We start from the raw sequence: 17,560 nt of genomic DNA on the forward strand, positions 1-17,560 counted from the left end.
TTTTTTTTTTTTTTTTTTTTTTTGGTGAGGGGGTAAGAGGGCTGGGGAGGTGAAATTTTCGTTAAAATGTTGTGATTTTTGCCCCGCTTCCCAAAGCAGACGGAAAAAGGAGGGAGGGAAATTGATCATTGAAAGTTTAATGTTCGAAAACAATTTTGCCCTCTTCACCATGGATCAACAACCTAGATGAAATTTTGGGATAAACATGACGAAACAAGTTCTCTTCCACCCTCCTTGGTGGACTCTCAAATAAGACGTTATATTTTCCCCTCTTCTTCTCCATCTTTTCTTCTCTATTTTATTTGTTTTTTCCTTGTGGACTCCCGAACACAATCATGTTTTCCTTTTGTGTTTGGAAAGAGAAGAGATTATCACTGTTTTCATTATAAATAGAAGGATTATTTTTTTTTATGTTAAGAGAATTTTGACAGATCGACTTATTTCACTTCGCGCAACGACAACAAAGTCTTCATCCCAAATTTTTTAGGATCCGCTACGTGAATCTATTTTACTTCATGTTTCATGTCTCTCCTCCTCTCTTTTATGTTGGACGAGTTAAAGGAAGGGTTAACCTTCCTTAACCTTTATGAATGAACCCCTTATTAAACAATATCTAACTGAGAGAGAATATTTATATCATAGCGCCTAACGCATTTATTACGTCACACCGTGCGCTTATGTCTTTCTATAAAGCTTCCGTATCAAAAAAGATAAGATTTAGCTCACCTTTTTCGCCCCCCCAGCTTGAATCTTGATTAGTAAAAAAAAGGAAAACCCTAATCTTAGGCCCTTTGTTTGCAAGAGACAACGCTAGCAAGTCACCCATTGATCTAATTAACCGACCGGCCATTGTGATTTGACTACGACTCCAAAAATGAATTTGTCAATACAGCTACTTTCATGATCAAGGGGTGAGTTTGAAACCAAACCCACGAGCCTTTTGAGTGGGCCTCTCACGAGTTTACAATGACATCGCCACTTCCATAGACCTCTAACAATTTAACTAATATAATTGACAAATTAAAATTTTACTCAAGGGGGGGGGGGAGGGGGGGGGGGAGGGGGGGGGGGGGTGGGGGAGGGTGTTGACCAAGCCTCTTGGAGTTCTGCTCATCCTGAACTTGCGGTCCAACCCCTCCACTAATTGAATGCTCCAATATAACTAGCTTATCTAAGGGACCCACTAGTTTGCCCATTGGCAACAAATAAAATTCATTATCTCGTGGCATATTGGGGGACCCACTAGTTTGGATTTTGACTGAATCCAACCAAGTGAGCTTAATTGAGGAGATATATGTTGGATTTTTTTGGTCAAAACCGCTTTTTAAAAATGAGCTTTCAAACTACGTATTTATTAACTACCGATATTTTTTAGAAATCCTTAGTAGCGTAGTGGCAAGTTAAAGTTTTGGTGTTTCAAATGTCTTGTGTTCGAGACTTGCCAACGGCAAATCGAGAATTATTTTTATTCAATTAATCCATCATAAGTTTTAGTGGGTCGTGGCTCTGGGCCAGACCGGGAATCGGGGCTAATCGGGCTAAGCCGCTAAGTGACGCTTTGTAATGCGCACTTTGCACTTCCAGGCTGCCTCGTAGCATGCGGGCGACCCTCGCGTTCGCACGAGGCTGGTAGCGACCATTGTGTTGCATAAAAATGAGAGCATGCCTCGTAGGCTGCTGGCAGCATGCGGGCGACCCTCGCGTTCGCGCGAGGCTGGTAGCGACCATTACATTGCATAGAAACGCGACCCTCGCGTTCAGACGTTTCTTCATGTAGCAATTAAAACTGCATGTAGCAGTTAAAGCAATCAAGTCATTTGTTGTTACAATCATAATTGTCATTATGATTTGTAACAGTCAAATGACCCCTGAGCTGGCCTTAGAGGCCTATAAATAGAGCCCCTTGGGGCAACTCTCAAAGATACGAAAAACACATTGAAATATTTAATCTGTTGTGCTACTGCTGCGAAGTTTAAAAGTGTGCAAGATTTAGTCTGTGCCCGAAGGAACAGAGCTTTGAACCAAAAGGTTATTACAGATCGAAATATATTTGTCTTAACCGAAAGGTTTAACAGATTGAGGAGATATTTGCCTTGACTGAAAGGTCTTATAGATCGAGGACATCTTGATAGTACTTAGTCGGTGCACACTAGTATACTGTACTGCTGTTCCTGGAAGCAGATTGGTATTGGGATCATTGCACTGAAGTAGGTCAGATATTGCTTTAACCACAACGTTTCATAAACACACAGCAGCTAAACTTGAAAAAAACTTAAAATATAGCACTTCAGCTATCTAACAAATTTATCTGTTTAGCCTCGGGCGTCAACAATGCCTGCTTGTATTACATAGTTGACATGTTGTAAGCTAGAATCTTTCCTTTCGTGGTAATTGAGATTTCTTGGGGTTTTTTGACAATGTTAGTCTATTAGATATTTAATACTTTGAAATTACATTGTCAAATGATTGCCATTGTTACTAGTTCCCTCCACTCTTATTTCTTCCTGTTTCAATTGATTAGACGGATTAAGTTGAACAACTTATGAGAATTGGGGACCGCAGCAATTTTAATGATCGAGGGACTAAATTTGGGACAGTTTATAAGAATTTCGGGACCTAATAACATATTCAATGACTTGAGAGGCTAATTTCAAAATAATAAAGACCTTATGCTCTAATATAAAATAAAACCTTAATTTTCTATTTAAGGCTCTATGATTATGAAAAACAATGCCTTGATTTACGTACGATAAAATTCTTCTTGTTTGGAGTTGGAGGTTCATCTTAACCTTTGTGTACGGTTGGAAGGTCAGTTATATTTATAAAGGTCATGTATGTTTTTCATCAGTTGTGATAAAAGCAACGGTCCCTTCACTAAATCTATATACCCAATACAATGATCTCCTTCTTCATTTATTTCTTTCCTAATAAAACCGGTCTGAGCGTATATCTTGCTATTCTGGTCTTTTCTCTAGATTATACTCTTAACAATAACGATAAAAATAAGTAAATGTATTAATAGAATTTATTGGGGGTTTAATGACAAAATAAAAATTTGAGGGATGAAAAGAAGGCTTTCTATTTGTACGCAAATTGGCAGAGGAAGCGTGGAACTCTCTGTCGCCCCGAGCAGGAGCAAAGCGTTCAACAAAACTGAGCCTCTCCCAATTTGGGAATTTTCTTTTCTTTTTTTTTATTCTTTATTTTTCTCTTTGGACCACAAAAGCAAACAAAATCCCAGGCTCAACGTAAAAAGCAAGGAAACACCCCCCTCCTTTGTCTCGTTCTTTCCGCACGCCACGCCTACAGCAAAAAAAAAAACAACCAGGCCAAGGCGAAGCAACACAGCTTTAGCCTAGGTTGGGTCCCACATTGTCATTTTTAGATAGGGCTGATTTTAAAGGAAAATAAAAAAAAAAAAAAAAAAAAAATTAAAAATCTTTGTTAGCACACCAATACCAAACCGCTAAAATGTGCTGTTTCGAGTCTGTACCGGAGAAAAATATATAGGAGGTCGGGCTGTAGATTACATTGCGCATTTTATATAAATGTCTTAAGGACCCAAAATATGTGATCATTGGAGGGGACACCTCACTTGTCCCCTCCAATGGTCCATATTTTGAGTCCCTGTAGCAGCGTTTATATTAGAATAGCCTACTTCTAGGCAATGCAAGCTGTTTTGAGAGAATGCATATAATTCGTAAAACTTGGTTGTCACTTGATTTGGAAAAAAAAAACTCTACTAATGGTTATGTTATTAGCAAGAAGTAATCTCCATGCATGAACTAAGTTTATTTATTTACTTATTTATTTTTTTGGTGGTTTTCTAAAAAAAATGCGATAAGATACAAGACGCGACATGCATAGCATAACAAATGTAGGATGGGTTGCCACGCGCTTCCAAGGTCGTGCTGGAGATTACACTTCGCGTTTTATAGATTAGAATAGCCTACTTCTAGACGATGTGAGCTGTTTTGAGAGAATGCATATAATTCGTAAAACTTGGTTGTCACTTGATTTGGAGAGGGGAAAAAAAATAATCTCTATGTAATGGTTATGTTATTAGCAAGAAGTAATCTCCAAGCATGAACTAATTAATTTTGTTTATTTATTTACTTATTTATTTTTTGGTGGTTAATTTTCTAAAAAAAATGCGATAAGATACGAGTCCCTACATGCATGACATAACAAATGTAGGATGGGTTGCCACGCGCTTCCAAGGTCTTCTTGATCTTGACGAGATCCAGGCTTAAGAATTTGGATGAGTCGAGAAACCACGTTTTATAAATAGTTGTTGGGAACAAAACAAGACACCTTGTTGAGTAACTTAACCTTATAATAAAGGTGGATGTCTCTTGCTTCAGTGACAAGGCAAGGTCTGAGCTGAGCCCATATCGAAACTCCTTAACTAGATGTTGGTTTGTAAGTAGACGATAAAATTGTAATTAATCGATCTAAAAACTTCACTGTAGGACTGTGGACGGTTAAAAAGAAAAATGTCTTTAAGAACCCAAAATATGAGATCAATGAAGGAGACATGTCAGGTGTCCCCTCCCTATCGCATAATGAGCTGGTCATACCAGTTCGTTATGCGATAGGGAGGGAACATCTAACATGTTCCCATATTTTGGGTCCCTGTAGCAGCGCTCCGGTTAAAAATGATGAACCGATGCACGGGACCCATGGAGGGTAAGATGGTCATTACGATATGACCAAGGGGGCCCATCAAGACAACATGAGCCCACAATGGCTAAGGATGCAAGTCTATGAAGCTGTGTTTGTGTTGTGTTGTCACTTATATGAAAATTCTACCAGCTCTAGTCATACATATATGCCTTGGTGAGAAAAGTAGGGGTGCAAACGGATTGGATATGCTTTAGATGTATTATTTATCATATTCTCATCCATTTATTTACTAATTAAAAATAGGAATATAAATACATATATGTCTTGGTGAGAAAAGTTCATTTTCATATCCACTAAAACTAACTATGGATATATATACATGTTGATATAAAATGGATATGACAAAACAAAATAAGATTGAAAAATAATAATATAGTTCATATGATAGAAAAGAATTCATCAATATGTCCATTATATTTGAAATGTTAAGATTAGACCTCTTGATCATCAAAACTACTAACTTCAAATTTCATTAGTCTTTTGATTAAAACATCGTTAATTGTACTATCAACGTATTTTAAGATATTTTTGAAACAGATTTGAATAATTCATTACTCTTACTTCTTCTTTTCTGAACATATTATTAGCGGGCATGTGTCTATACTATATATATATATATATATATATAATATTATATATTATATATATATATGAGAAAACGGGAAGGTGAGGCTGGCATCGTAGGAAATTTCTTCGCGCTGTCAAGTGTATGACATGTGAAGCCCCGAGCCCTATTAGGTGCACATCGGTGTGGGGTGACATGCCATACACTTGTAGCGTAGAAAATTTTCTACGCTTCAGCTCACGCTCCCGCTCTTGTTCTCTCTCTCAGGTTGCTATCTCTCGCACGTCGTCTCTGTGCACTCATCTCATCTCTCTATATATATAATATATATATATATATATATATATATATATATATATATATATATATATATATATTATAAGAGAGAGAGGAGAGAGAGAGAGGAGAGAGGAGGAGCAGAGAGGAAATATCGGGTATTGCTTGGTAATCCCAAGCACAAATTTTGTGGCCTTGGTGTGATGTGTCACATCCTCATCCACGTCACTACGCCTATGTGAATATTGTTCCACAATTTGAATGAGTGGAGGGGGATTTTACACCTCACTACAAGCACAACTTTTTGTGGCTTGGTACGAAGCATACCTATTTCATATACCTAATATACTATATATATACTATAGTAATATATATATATATATATATATATATATATATATATATATTATATAATAGTAGTATATATATATACAGTTTACATTCTAACAAACACAAATTCGGATTATTCGGATTTGTAGGACTGGGATATTTTTGGCACCCCTACTCACACAATAACGGAAACGTGATCCTCTTGACCCAAGCCAAAAACATAAATGACCAACATAAATCCATGTTACCTACCTGTAATCTATTCAAATTCTATCAAAATTAAAGGAAAACAAAAAACATTAAAAAAATATCAAAATGGCCTAAGATTCTCATCCCGGATCTCTCGCTGGTAAATTTTTAGAAGACAAAAAAAAAAAGGCTGCTTCTCTCTCAGCGGTCAAGTATGAGTGGAAATAGTAATAACAGAGTAAAAGCCACCACCCTCTGTTATCACTGCCCCCTCCCATAACAGTGCTGAACCCAGTAAAAATTAAAGGAAACAGGACAAACAACAGAGATTTCATTTGCATTAATACTTGATTCTGTTTTGGATGGTAACTTTACCTAAGAGAGGTGAGGGGGATTGAGTCTCTGGATGTATGCATGTCATCACCATGTTATGGATCATGCTCATGCATGACTCCATCTCAATATTACTGCATCACATCATGTGAACTATTTTTTTATACATTTATTTGTTCATTGAAATGGGGAGGTGAGAGGAAGTACTTTTTGTAGGCAGCAGTTGCAGTAACATAAAAGAGGTAAGAAAGTATCAGAATTCGTAAATAAAGCAATTAATTTGAATTTGGGAAAAAATATTAAGGATGTGGGTTATGCAATGAGCTCCATAATTGATAGATAAATTTGTTTGCAAGTATTAGCTAGTCCTTACGAATTGTTTATATAGCACCGTCGATTTACATATCTCCACTTTCTCCTTTTTCTTAAAAGATTAGTGGAAAATAGAATATATATATATAGACTCAGAAAATACCGGATCCCCACCTATACAAGCAAATTGTTGATAAAACTCTAAAATAGCATTTTCTTTTGATTCAATCTTTTTTTCTCCTTATCATTCGAGAAAGACAAGAAAATTTCAGGGTAACAAACATTATCTAAAAATTGTCTTAGATTCAAACCCATAACATGATAGAACTAAAATAGATATTTTTTGTTTCCTACTTTACACTTGCTATATCCTTCAAAGCAGAAAGAGTTTTATGCTGTGGGTATTTTCCCCCCTTAATCTACTTCTGTTACTTTTCACATGAAAATAGCAAGAGTCCGATAATTTTTTTTTGTAAACTGTTAAATTTAAATGTATTATACATTTTGAAAATAGATGACAACAATGGGTTACTAGAAATAATATAATTATCAAATTCATGCGACAAAACACAAAGAAGATGCATTTTTTCATGACCGAAAAGCTAGATTCTCAACAAGTTTTAAAAATAAACGCAGCAAAAAAATTATTTATGCATTAGATATTTACATTAATCACTAGCGACAAATTAAACTCACAATAAATGTAAGTAGTTCTACAACACGTGAAAAATACAGATTCGGCCACACTAATCTTATTTATTCTAAATTTATACATGGCTTTAGAATTAAATAATAATAATAAACTAGTACACGGTTATAACCGAAGATGACTCGCATTTCTTCACTGCGTTAGAAGTTTTTCGAATTATTTTTGCATGTGTAATCAAAGCATTTATTATTTTTTAAACAAACAACAAATCCATCCAAAAATGAAAAAAAAATTCTTTTCCTACTTAAAATCATGTTTTTTTAATGAAATCACTTTATAAGCCACATCAGCATATGAAATCATTTTACACTATTTTTATAGCTACAAATAAACAATTAAAAGTGATGAAAACTGATATTAGGACCCACTTTTTTACACTTTACATCATTTTACATGATAAAAACATACAACCAAACAGCCCCTTAACGAAACATGAGGAGGGAACGAGGTTTTGCTCATTCCATCGCTGAGTTCGGAGCCGCGAGCATAGCGTCATCCCACGAGAGCATGTTTGTGATTTTGACAAATTCCAAGGAGTAAAGTGCAAAGAACCCCCCATTGAATAAACAACACAGGCATACCTCAGCCTCCCCCGTGCTCATCGCCGCTCAACTTTTAAAAGCAGTGACAGAGCCTCAAACATTATAATAACATTAAATTACAGGTACCAAAGCACAAAAAAGCCCCACACCCCACAAATACAGAGAGAAAAAAAGCGAAAACAAATACCAAAGCCACTCTCGTCTCTCTCAAAGCTCCAACTCCTCCTCTCCCCAATTCCCTCTTTTTTATTTAATCTCCCTCCTCAGTCCCTCGCTCCCCCCCACCCCCCCCAAATCGCAAACCCAAAAAATGCAATCTTTGCTAGGGCTAGGGTTTTGATTTCCTCCGTTCTACCGATTAATGCTCGACGAAGGAGCCAATTCTCTTCTCCTGCCAAGAAAGAAGAAGGGAGAGGGCGGCGGCCGTGCTCTTGTCGCATCGAATTAGGGTTTTTTGGGGGTGAAAGCTAGGGTTTTTTTAATAGGGCTTCGTGGGATGGCGATGGTTGTAGCTGGGCAGGGGCAAAATGGGAAGAGCATCCAGCAGCAGATTGATGCTGGCAAGTACGTTAGGTATACGCCGGAGCAAGTGGAGGCGCTGGAGAGGGTTTACAGTGAGTGCCCCAAGCCTAGTTCGATAAGGAGGCAGCAGCTGATTAGGGAGTGCCCGATTCTTTCGAATATTGAGCCTAAGCAGATCAAAGTCTGGTTTCAGAATCGAAGGTAAATAACATTCTTTTTTTTCTGAATTTGGTTTCGTATCATATACTACTGTTGCTTCTACTGTTTTGGGGCTTTTGAAAGCTGGGATTTCTTTAAAATTTTGAATTTTTTTTTTGTAATAATGATTAACCGACTGTTTGGTTTTATCTTATGGAAGAGAACTGGATTGTCAGCATCTTAATGAAAGAGAAGTGTTGCATTAATTAACAAATTACAATGAAGGGTCCTTTTTGTTTTCTGGCTTTTGAAAGTTGGGATTTTTATGCTGGGTTTATGTTAAAAATTGAAATTTTCTTTATTTATGGTATTGGTGATTAATGGGCTGCCTGGAAGAGAACAGGATTCTCAGCATTTTATAAGGTTTCTATATAACTATATATTTTTCTATTCGGATAATGTTTTCTACTGTATGTTGGTGTCTTATTAGTTTATTTATTGCTTCTGAGATACTGTGGATCTCTAGTGCTGCGCCAAAATGTAGTTTTTGAATAAACTTTTCTTTGTGATTTTATCAGCCACTTATTTTGTTAAATTTGTTTTCTTTTTCATTTGCGGGTCGATCTTATCTGGGTTATGTTGCTATCTTCTCATGTACGAGGCTAATCTATGAAAAAAAGGCTTGTAAGGGTCTTTCAGTTTCCACTTTTGCTTTTCCTTGTCCATCTGGTTCTTATGATCATTGATTCATCAAATTAGATTAGATTAGATTTCTTAAGACTTTTAAAGTTTATAACTTATAATTTATGTGTTGTTTTGATTTAACATAATGGGGCTTTGTGACCCTGAAGCAGTTATTCAATTTTATTTATTAATTAAATTAAATGCTTGTAGATCAATGTTTTTTAAATGGTCCCCTTGGTTTGTTTATTAGATAAGGCGGTGTTATAAGCAGAAAGTTTACATTATTAGTCCGATTAAGTTCATTTATGAACAGAAAATTAATCATGATTGCTGTCTCAGTGGCTTTATTAGCTTACAACGACCACTTATATCTTATTAGTTTGCTTTTGTAGCTTTTTCTGCTTAATTATTGCGTTATGTTAATTAATTTAGGTGCCGTGAGAAACAAAGGAAAGAGGCCTCTCGTCTCCAAACTGTAAACAGAAAGCTGACTGCTATGAACAAGCTGCTGATGGAGGAAAATGACCGTTTGCAGAAACAAGTTTCTCAGCTTGTTTATGATAATGGCTACATGCGCCAACAGATACACACTGTAAGGATGCACTTTTTTTTCGTAAAAGATTTTGTGCCTATAAGCTTTACTTAATAATAAATTTTAATTACAGTGGTAACTTTTTGCAGGTGGCTACTACTGACACTAGCTGTGAGTCTGTAGTGACGAGTGGTCAGCACCACCAACAGCAGAACCCGACACCTCAGCATCCTCAAAGGGATGCTAACAACCCAGCTGGGTAATGGATCCATTTTATTAAATTTTTAACTGCAAACTCAAAAGTTCAAATTTTTAGCATGTCACTATATTGAATACCTTGAAAATTGTTCAGTCTACTCGCAATTGCTGAGGAGACCCTGGCAGAGTTCCTCTCCAAGGCGACTGGAACCGCTGTGGAGTGGGTTCAGATGGTTGGGATGAAGGTGATTATTACTATTATTATGTCTCTTTGGAAAATACTAATCAAATTGTCCTTCATTTGTTTACTATTTGGGGATCAATGTCTTTTTGTAGCCTGGTCCGGATTCTATTGGAATCATTGCTGTTTCCCACAATTGTAGTGGTGTAGCAGCACGAGCCTGCGGTCTTGTGAGTCTCGAACCCACAAAGGTAAGCTTCTTCACAAAAAACTTCATGGGTTGTAAAGTGTGCTGGCAATGCTTATGAATGATTGTTTTTCAGGTCGCAGAGATCCTTAAAGATCGCCCATCTTGGTATCGTGACTGCCGATCCCTTGATGTACTCACTGTTATCCCTACTGGAAATGGAGGGAATATTGAGCTTATGTATATGCAGGTCTAACTCTATTCCCTTATTAATGAAGATTAGTGTGTAATATGCTATTGCCTGTTATTCTTTCTGATCTTACCTGATTTTAATTGCTCAGACTTATGCTCCTACAACTTTAGCATCAGCTCGGGACTTTTGGACGCTTAGATATACTACTGGTCTCGAAGATGGCAGTCTTGTGGTAAATTCTTTATTTATAATTATCATGAGTTTATTTTGTTATTTATGACTGTTCTCTTGCATATAGTGATCTAATTTTTTGAAATTTGTCTGATGCAATCTTTTTAAAAGAATAAGCAAAATAAAGCTTGTTTGGGCTTCCTGTTCTATGGTTGGTCTTTCAGTCTACATTCTCACTTTCTTATTATTTGATCACGTAGATCTGTGAGAGATCATTGACTCCTTCCACCGGTGGACCAGCTGGACCTCCTGCTTCTGGGTTTGTTAGAGCTGAGATGCTGCCCAGTGGGTATTTGATTCGACCTTGTGAGGGTGGTGGTTCGATGATTCACATTGTTGATCATATGGATTTGGATGTAAGTATGCTGTGATATAAACCCCTTTACTAATTGGCAAGATTTTAGTATTTAGATGACCAATTTTTCTTATGCCGGTGTGCTCTAGGCTTGGAGTGTGCCTGAGGTGCTGAGGCCCTTGTATGAATCACCAAAAATATTGGCACAGAAAATGACCATAGCCGTAAGTTTGCACCCCCAATTTGCAATATTTCGTACACTTCAAATTTAAACTTTGGGGTTAAGTTTATAAATCTGTTTCCTTTTTAGGCGTTGCATCATATTAGACAAATTGCACAAGAAACCAGTGGTGAAATTGCTTATGGTGGTGGAAGACAACCTGCTGTATTGAGGACATTTAGCCAGCGATTGAGCAAGTAATCCTTCTCACCATTTTCGTGCATAATCATTGTTAAATCCTTCATGTAGTGCTCTTAACTTCAGGCTCCCTGAATGAATTCCAGGGGTTTCAATGATGCTGTGAATGGGTTTACGGATGATGGTTGGTCATTATTGGGCAGTGATGGCGTTGAGGATGTGACGATTATGATAAATTCATCACCAAATAAGCTTTTTGGATCTCATGCCAACTCTTCCATATTTTCTCCCATTGGTGGAGGCATCTTATGTGCAAAGGCCTCTATGCTACTGCAGGTTTCACTTTTACCTTCCGGGTTTATAAGTTACCTCTATCTGATATCAATTTAAAGTCAAACCTCATATACTTTGGGCTGCTAATTTAATTCTGATATCTTTTAATGTAGAATGTGCCACCAGCTTTGCTTGTTCGGTTTCTGAGGGAGCACCGATCTGAATGGGCTGACTGTGGTGTTGATGCATATTCTGCTGCGTCCTTGAGAGCTAGCCCATATGCAGTTCCAGGCTTGAGGGCTAGTAATGGGTTTATGGGTGGTCAGGTTATATTACCTCTTGCTCACACCGTAGAACATGAAGAGGTAATCATCTTCCCCCGTATAACGCTTCTCCGACCTTCTTTACTTTTGAATTTTTTGTAATCTTCTTTCAAATTGCAGTTCCTGGAGGTAATTCGGCTAGAAGGTCATGGGTTCACGCAAGATGATGTTATTATGTCCAGGGACATGTTTCTGTTACAGGTTCGCTTCTAGAGAATGAAGCTCTTTTTTTATGTTTATGAATATTAGAACCTGAAGTCTTATTCTTGTCTGTTTTGGTGTTTGTGCATTATAGTTATGTAGTGGAGTTGATGAGAACTCGGTGGGTGCATGTGCTCAGCTTGTGTTTGCTCCTATAGATGAGTCTTTCGCTGATGATGCTCCCCTCCTGCCCTCTGGATTCCGTATTATACCACTTGACCCTAAAACGGTGAGGACACTTCTCATAGAGCAGGTTAGATTGCTGCAATTATCTTGTCAAGATTGAAGTATGCAAAAAAGATGATCTCTGCAGTTTGGACTGAAACTACACATGGAATTCATGCTGCTTTAATTTAATGACTTTATATGTAGTTATGTTAAGATTTTGTCCCGACATCTATTTACATGATTACCAGGGCCCAACCTATGCATGTTGATGTTTTCATATTTCTTTGAAGATTACTGTAATTCCCCTGAAAGTTTTCATGATTCCGGGGCTATTTTCTGTCATTCCTATAAACCATAGGGGATTTTTTATTGGAATTTATTCCTTGTCAAAAAAAAAAAAAAAACTCAAATTCCTTTCCGTTTTAAATAAATTACAAAACTATTCTCTTATGCATTACTTATTTATTGTTCTTGTATTACTGTGCCTTTGCATGTTATGTAAATGCGGTATTATTTATGATGTGTTATAGGACTCACCTGCTGCTACTCGAACTCTTGATCTTGCATCGACACTGGAGGTTGGACCCGGTTCTGCTGCCCGCTCTGCAAGCGATAATGCTTCAAATGCGTACAACCTGAGATCTGTTCTGACAATTGCTTTCCAGTTCACGTTTGAGAATCACCTCAGAGACAATGTGGCAGCGATGGCTAGACAGTATGTGAGAAGTGTTGTAGCCTCGGTGCAGAGAGTTGCTATGGCTATTGCTCCTTCTCGGTTGGGCACTCAGCTTGGAGTTAAGCATCCACCTGGATCCCCTGAAGCACAGACTCTTGCTCGGTGGATTTCCCGTAGCTACAGGTATTTTGTTTATGAAAGCATTGTGCTACAATTACTGGTTAGATGTTAAATTATGTGAATGGATACAGTTGGTTTATTTGAATAATCTTTTGAAGCTTGATCATGGTAGGAGCATTATTGCCACCAATAAGCATTAAGTTAAAAAGTTTAGGGATTTTACGTTTGGGCTGTTTCTAACTACATTAAAAAAAAAGTTCTGTTGGGAACTTCATGTGTTAGCAAATCAGTAAAATTAGCTTTTTTTAACTATAGCATTTTTAAATGATGTCTTGAAATGAAATAAGGGAAACCTTCTTCTATAGTTTGAATTTTGGCTTGAAAATTAATTCTTAAACTACTGTAAAGTGTCATTGTCTCTGTACAGTACAGAATGGTTAATATCTTTCAAAAATTTTAGGTTCCATACTGGAGTGGAGCTCTTTCGTGCAGAGCCTCAAGCTGATGACTCACTGCTGAAACTCCTATGGCAGCATTCGGATGCAATTATGTGTTGCTCTCTGAAGGCAAGCCTGCAATGTTTCTATGCTTTATCTTAATGTTAAAAACTCATTCCTGATGCTTAGTTCACCAAATTATATTGATACAAATACATTATGCAGGCAACGCCAGTGTTCACGTTCGCCAATCAAGCTGGTCTCGATATGCTGGAAACAACCCTCATCGCCCTTCAAGATATCACTCTTGAGAAGATTCTTGATGATGGCGGTCGCAAAATATTATGCTTAGAATTCCCAAAGATCATGCAACAGGTTAGCTTGGAAAAAAAAAACACTTGTTATCTCAGAAATCACCAATATCATCATTTACTTTTTACCTTCTACACTCCAGTGCTAATCTTAAATTTCTTTAGGGCTTTGCATATCTACCCGGTGGTATATGTGTATCGAGCATGGGGCGCCCCGTATCCTATGAGCAGGCTGTAGCTTGGAAAGTCCTTAACGACGACGATTCTCACCACTGTTTAGCTTTTATGTTTGTGAACTGGTCTTTTGTTTGATCATATTCCTCTTTATGCATCTTGCTATTTTATGAAACTTTAATGTCGTATATGAGGAACCAATTATGGATTGTACTCAGTTAAGTTATGTTGACAGCTTATCTACTACGTTTGTTTTTATGTGCTACCTATGTGTTCTTTGCGTTATAAGGACTTTTCCTGATCTTTTTGTTGCTCAATTCTCTGATCCTGAAAACCCCAAATCAGGTTGAAAGTGCAAAATAATGCCTGAGGGCTGATTTTTGAGAATCTCATGCCTAATGGAAAGATTTTTTAGGACTGCCTGTTGAAAATGAGTTTTAAGGGGGGCTACATATTTACCAGAAGAAAAACTAAGGGCATTGATGTGATTTGTCACAGTGTACTACTTTGTAGTAGCAGTAGGGGTAGAGGGTGAAAGAAAGTGGATTTGATTTAGAGGTTTGAATGATTTGTATGGAATTTGGGTCTTGTCATTGTCCCTCTCTTGCTGCCTGCTTGCTGTGCTTGATAGGAATAGTAAGTAGGAGATCTGACCTCTATCTACTCTGTTGCATTATTTGGTTGGCCAAGGAGGCTGCTCTTTTTTTTTTTTTGTGGAGTAAAAAGTCTGTTGCATTGTTTGGTAGGTTAAACTTATTGAGAGAGGGAAGATACTTTTTGTCATTCTTCAGCCACCACAATAGGTGTTTGATGTGATAGCAATGTTCAGTAAAATATTGCATGCCGTTACAAGCCACTTTTAGCTTAGGGGCTGTTTGGTTGGTTTCCTAAAAACCAAGAAAAGGAAATCGGTACAAGGAAATCAATAAAATAATATTTTTATCCATTTCCATCCCTAAAACTCATCCACAACATCTAATAAAATATTATTTTTATTCTCCAACTCATCTCATTTCATCTTCTTTCTTACCTTTAAAAATAAACCAAACACAAAAAATGTGTCACATCATCCAACTCATCACATCTTATTTTATCTCATTTTTAAAAATCACACACATCATCCAATAATATTGTGACAACTCATCTCATCTCATTAAACATTCCTTTCCACCCATTTCCTTAAAAAAAACAAGAAATTAATTTCCTTAAGTACATGTCACATCATCCAATAATATACCTCCAACTCATCTCATCTCATCTATTTTCTTATTTTTAAAAACGAACCAAACACAAACAACCTCAAAACATCATCCAATAATATACCTCCAATTCATTTCCTTATTTTTTTAACCAACCAAACAACCTCAAAAAAAGTTTTTAAAAAAATCACTCACATCATCCAATAATAAGGTGACAACTCATCTCATCTCATCTCCTATTCTATAATTTCCTTTTTTTTTAAACCAACCAAACAACTTCAAAGTAATTATAATAGAAAATAGGTTTCCTAAAGTTTGATTTCCCAGTTTTTTTGGCCAAACGAACAGGCCCTTATACTCCATTAAGGGAAAAACAGTGAAAAAAGAAAGAAAAAAAAGCTAGAGGCATATATAGTTGAGGAAAATGATAGGGGCACACCCCCAATCACATTCCCTCTCTCATTTAGATTTTAAAATTTTAAAATCCCATGTGGGGTCCGGTGTACTGTAGCATATGAGAGAGTGTGTGGTTTGATATGTGGTTGGGGGTGTGCCTCTAGTGCCACCTTATAGTTGAATAAAGTACAATAGGATTGTCTCTCTTATAATTTCATAAAATCCGAGGACTTATTTAATAGATCATCACTAATTTCTTTCTTTAATTATTTTAACAATAATTTTGAATTGTAATCTATCCATTTGGCAAACATTCTATTATTAAAAATATATTATAAACCACTAAATAAATTTATTAAACACTCTAGAGTATAATCTATTTGAATTGTAATTTGTTTGTGGTTCACAAAACGAAACGGGATTATAGTACAAAGTTCCATTGAAGATTACTGTCCATAAATATGAGTATTTCTCATTGAAGATTATTATGCAATGCTTACATGCTAATTCTAAGATGTTGTAGTTCTCAACATTTATTAAATTTACTATTAAATTTTTTTATATTGAAATTTAAAATTAAATTGTAAAATAAAATTATAGTAGATTTAAACTTAGCATATCAGCGTTGCATAGAAGTTCAAGTTCTGAAACTTTAGCAGACATATAACTGCTGGAAAACACGACCGAGAATATGCTGTTGCTGGGGAAATTATAGGATTTTAAATGCAATTAAGGCTAAGTACAAATGTGATCTCAAAACTCACATGAAAACGGTTGCAAATAATCGATAAATATTTTTTTTTAAAAAAATTAAATAAAAAATATTACTCACATCAAAATGCTCTCACCATCCTTCAACTCATACGACGCAGGACCCGGCGGCCCTCCCTCCGCGGGACCCACATACCTGCTACCACTACACGTCAGCAGCCCATCCTCCCATAACTCCATTCTGTCCCCACGCCGCATTTTTTACTCTCGCAACGTAAATGCCATCGCAAGTCAGTAACGCGCCACGTCACCATTAAATGACCGTTCTTTCCCAAAACACCCCCGCCACGAGAACGAAACCCCATCCCAGTCCCTGGGAGCGTTAAGGTGATCTCGACCGCGTCTTTGTAAACCTGTACCCGTTTGTCCCCTGCATCATCTGCCGTTTCTGACACGCGATCAGACGGTTCTGACGTCTCGGTCGAATAACTTGATTTGATTGGACGGTCGGGATCGTACCGTCTTTAGGCGAGCGTTTTTTATGATGGCGCATTAGTCTTATCGTGTACCGCAACGCCTGCTGTCTTTGTCGGGCATAAACGAGGCGCCAGCGTCTGCTTGCCTGCACTTGTCGCTGTCCAAGGTGGGTCCCACGTTTGCAGGTTTTTTTTTTTTGGGACTTATTAGAGACCCGAAGTTTTTCTTCATTTTATTTTTAGGTTCCCGATATCTGGTACATAAACCTCTCGCATTCTGAAATGAGTACTCAAACCATTTAAATTTGGATCAAGATTAAAAGGTCCCTCCATCTTAAGTGGGGCAAAAAACTACTTGTATCTGTTAATATTTCTACCTCTGTTAATTAGGATGCGGATATGATTGCTAAAATTTATATTAAATAGAACCGGGGGCAGGCTAAGAAATTTTAATTAATGAGAGCAACATTACAAGTATAACTAGCGTGTGATATTTATCAATATTATGACACTAAAACTAAATATGCACATGCGTTATAAGTACAAAGAAAATATAGCCAACAGAAGATTGGATATACGGGTTGGGTTTGTTTTCTTTAGCATCAAGTTTCAAAGATATGATGAGTTAGTTCCA

The 17,560-nt window shown here is 36.9% G+C and overlaps 1 protein-coding gene across 1 annotated transcript; it reads left to right on the plus strand.

Annotated features, from left to right (window-relative positions):
• On the plus strand, positions 8,196-14,409 carry LOC109848232 (homeobox-leucine zipper protein HOX32-like). Its single transcript, XM_020417647.1, has 18 exons — positions 8,196-8,665; positions 9,719-9,878; positions 9,968-10,077; positions 10,171-10,261; positions 10,353-10,448; positions 10,521-10,634; positions 10,726-10,809; positions 11,009-11,164; positions 11,253-11,327; positions 11,414-11,520; positions 11,608-11,797; positions 11,908-12,099; positions 12,178-12,258; positions 12,353-12,487; positions 12,957-13,285; positions 13,683-13,788; positions 13,885-14,034; positions 14,136-14,409. Exons 1-18 carry the CDS (start codon positions 8,439-8,441, stop codon positions 14,280-14,282), a joined length of 2,550 nt encoding a protein of 849 aa, XP_020273236.1. The 5' UTR covers positions 8,196-8,438; the 3' UTR covers positions 14,283-14,409.

Source organism: Asparagus officinalis, chromosome 7, assembly GCF_001876935.1.
Source record: "Asparagus officinalis chromosome 7, Aspof.V1, whole genome shotgun sequence".
Taxonomy (NCBI): Eukaryota; Viridiplantae; Streptophyta; class Magnoliopsida; order Asparagales; family Asparagaceae; genus Asparagus; species Asparagus officinalis.

What these genes read in the sequence shown, in the direction of transcription:
- LOC109848232 (XM_020417647.1), top strand. Translation starts at nt 8,439, where the DNA reads ATGGCGATGGTTGTAGCTGGGCAGGGGCAAAATGGGAAGAGCATCCAG. An exon ending in GATGCTAACAACCCAGCTGG is followed by an intron (nt 10,078 to 10,170) that starts GTAATGGATCCA and finishes AAAATTGTTCAG; the next exon opens with TCTACTCGCAATTGCTGAGG. An exon ending in TTGATCATATGGATTTGGAT is followed by an intron (nt 11,165 to 11,252) that starts GTAAGTATGCTG and finishes GGTGTGCTCTAG; the next exon opens with GCTTGGAGTGTGCCTGAGGT.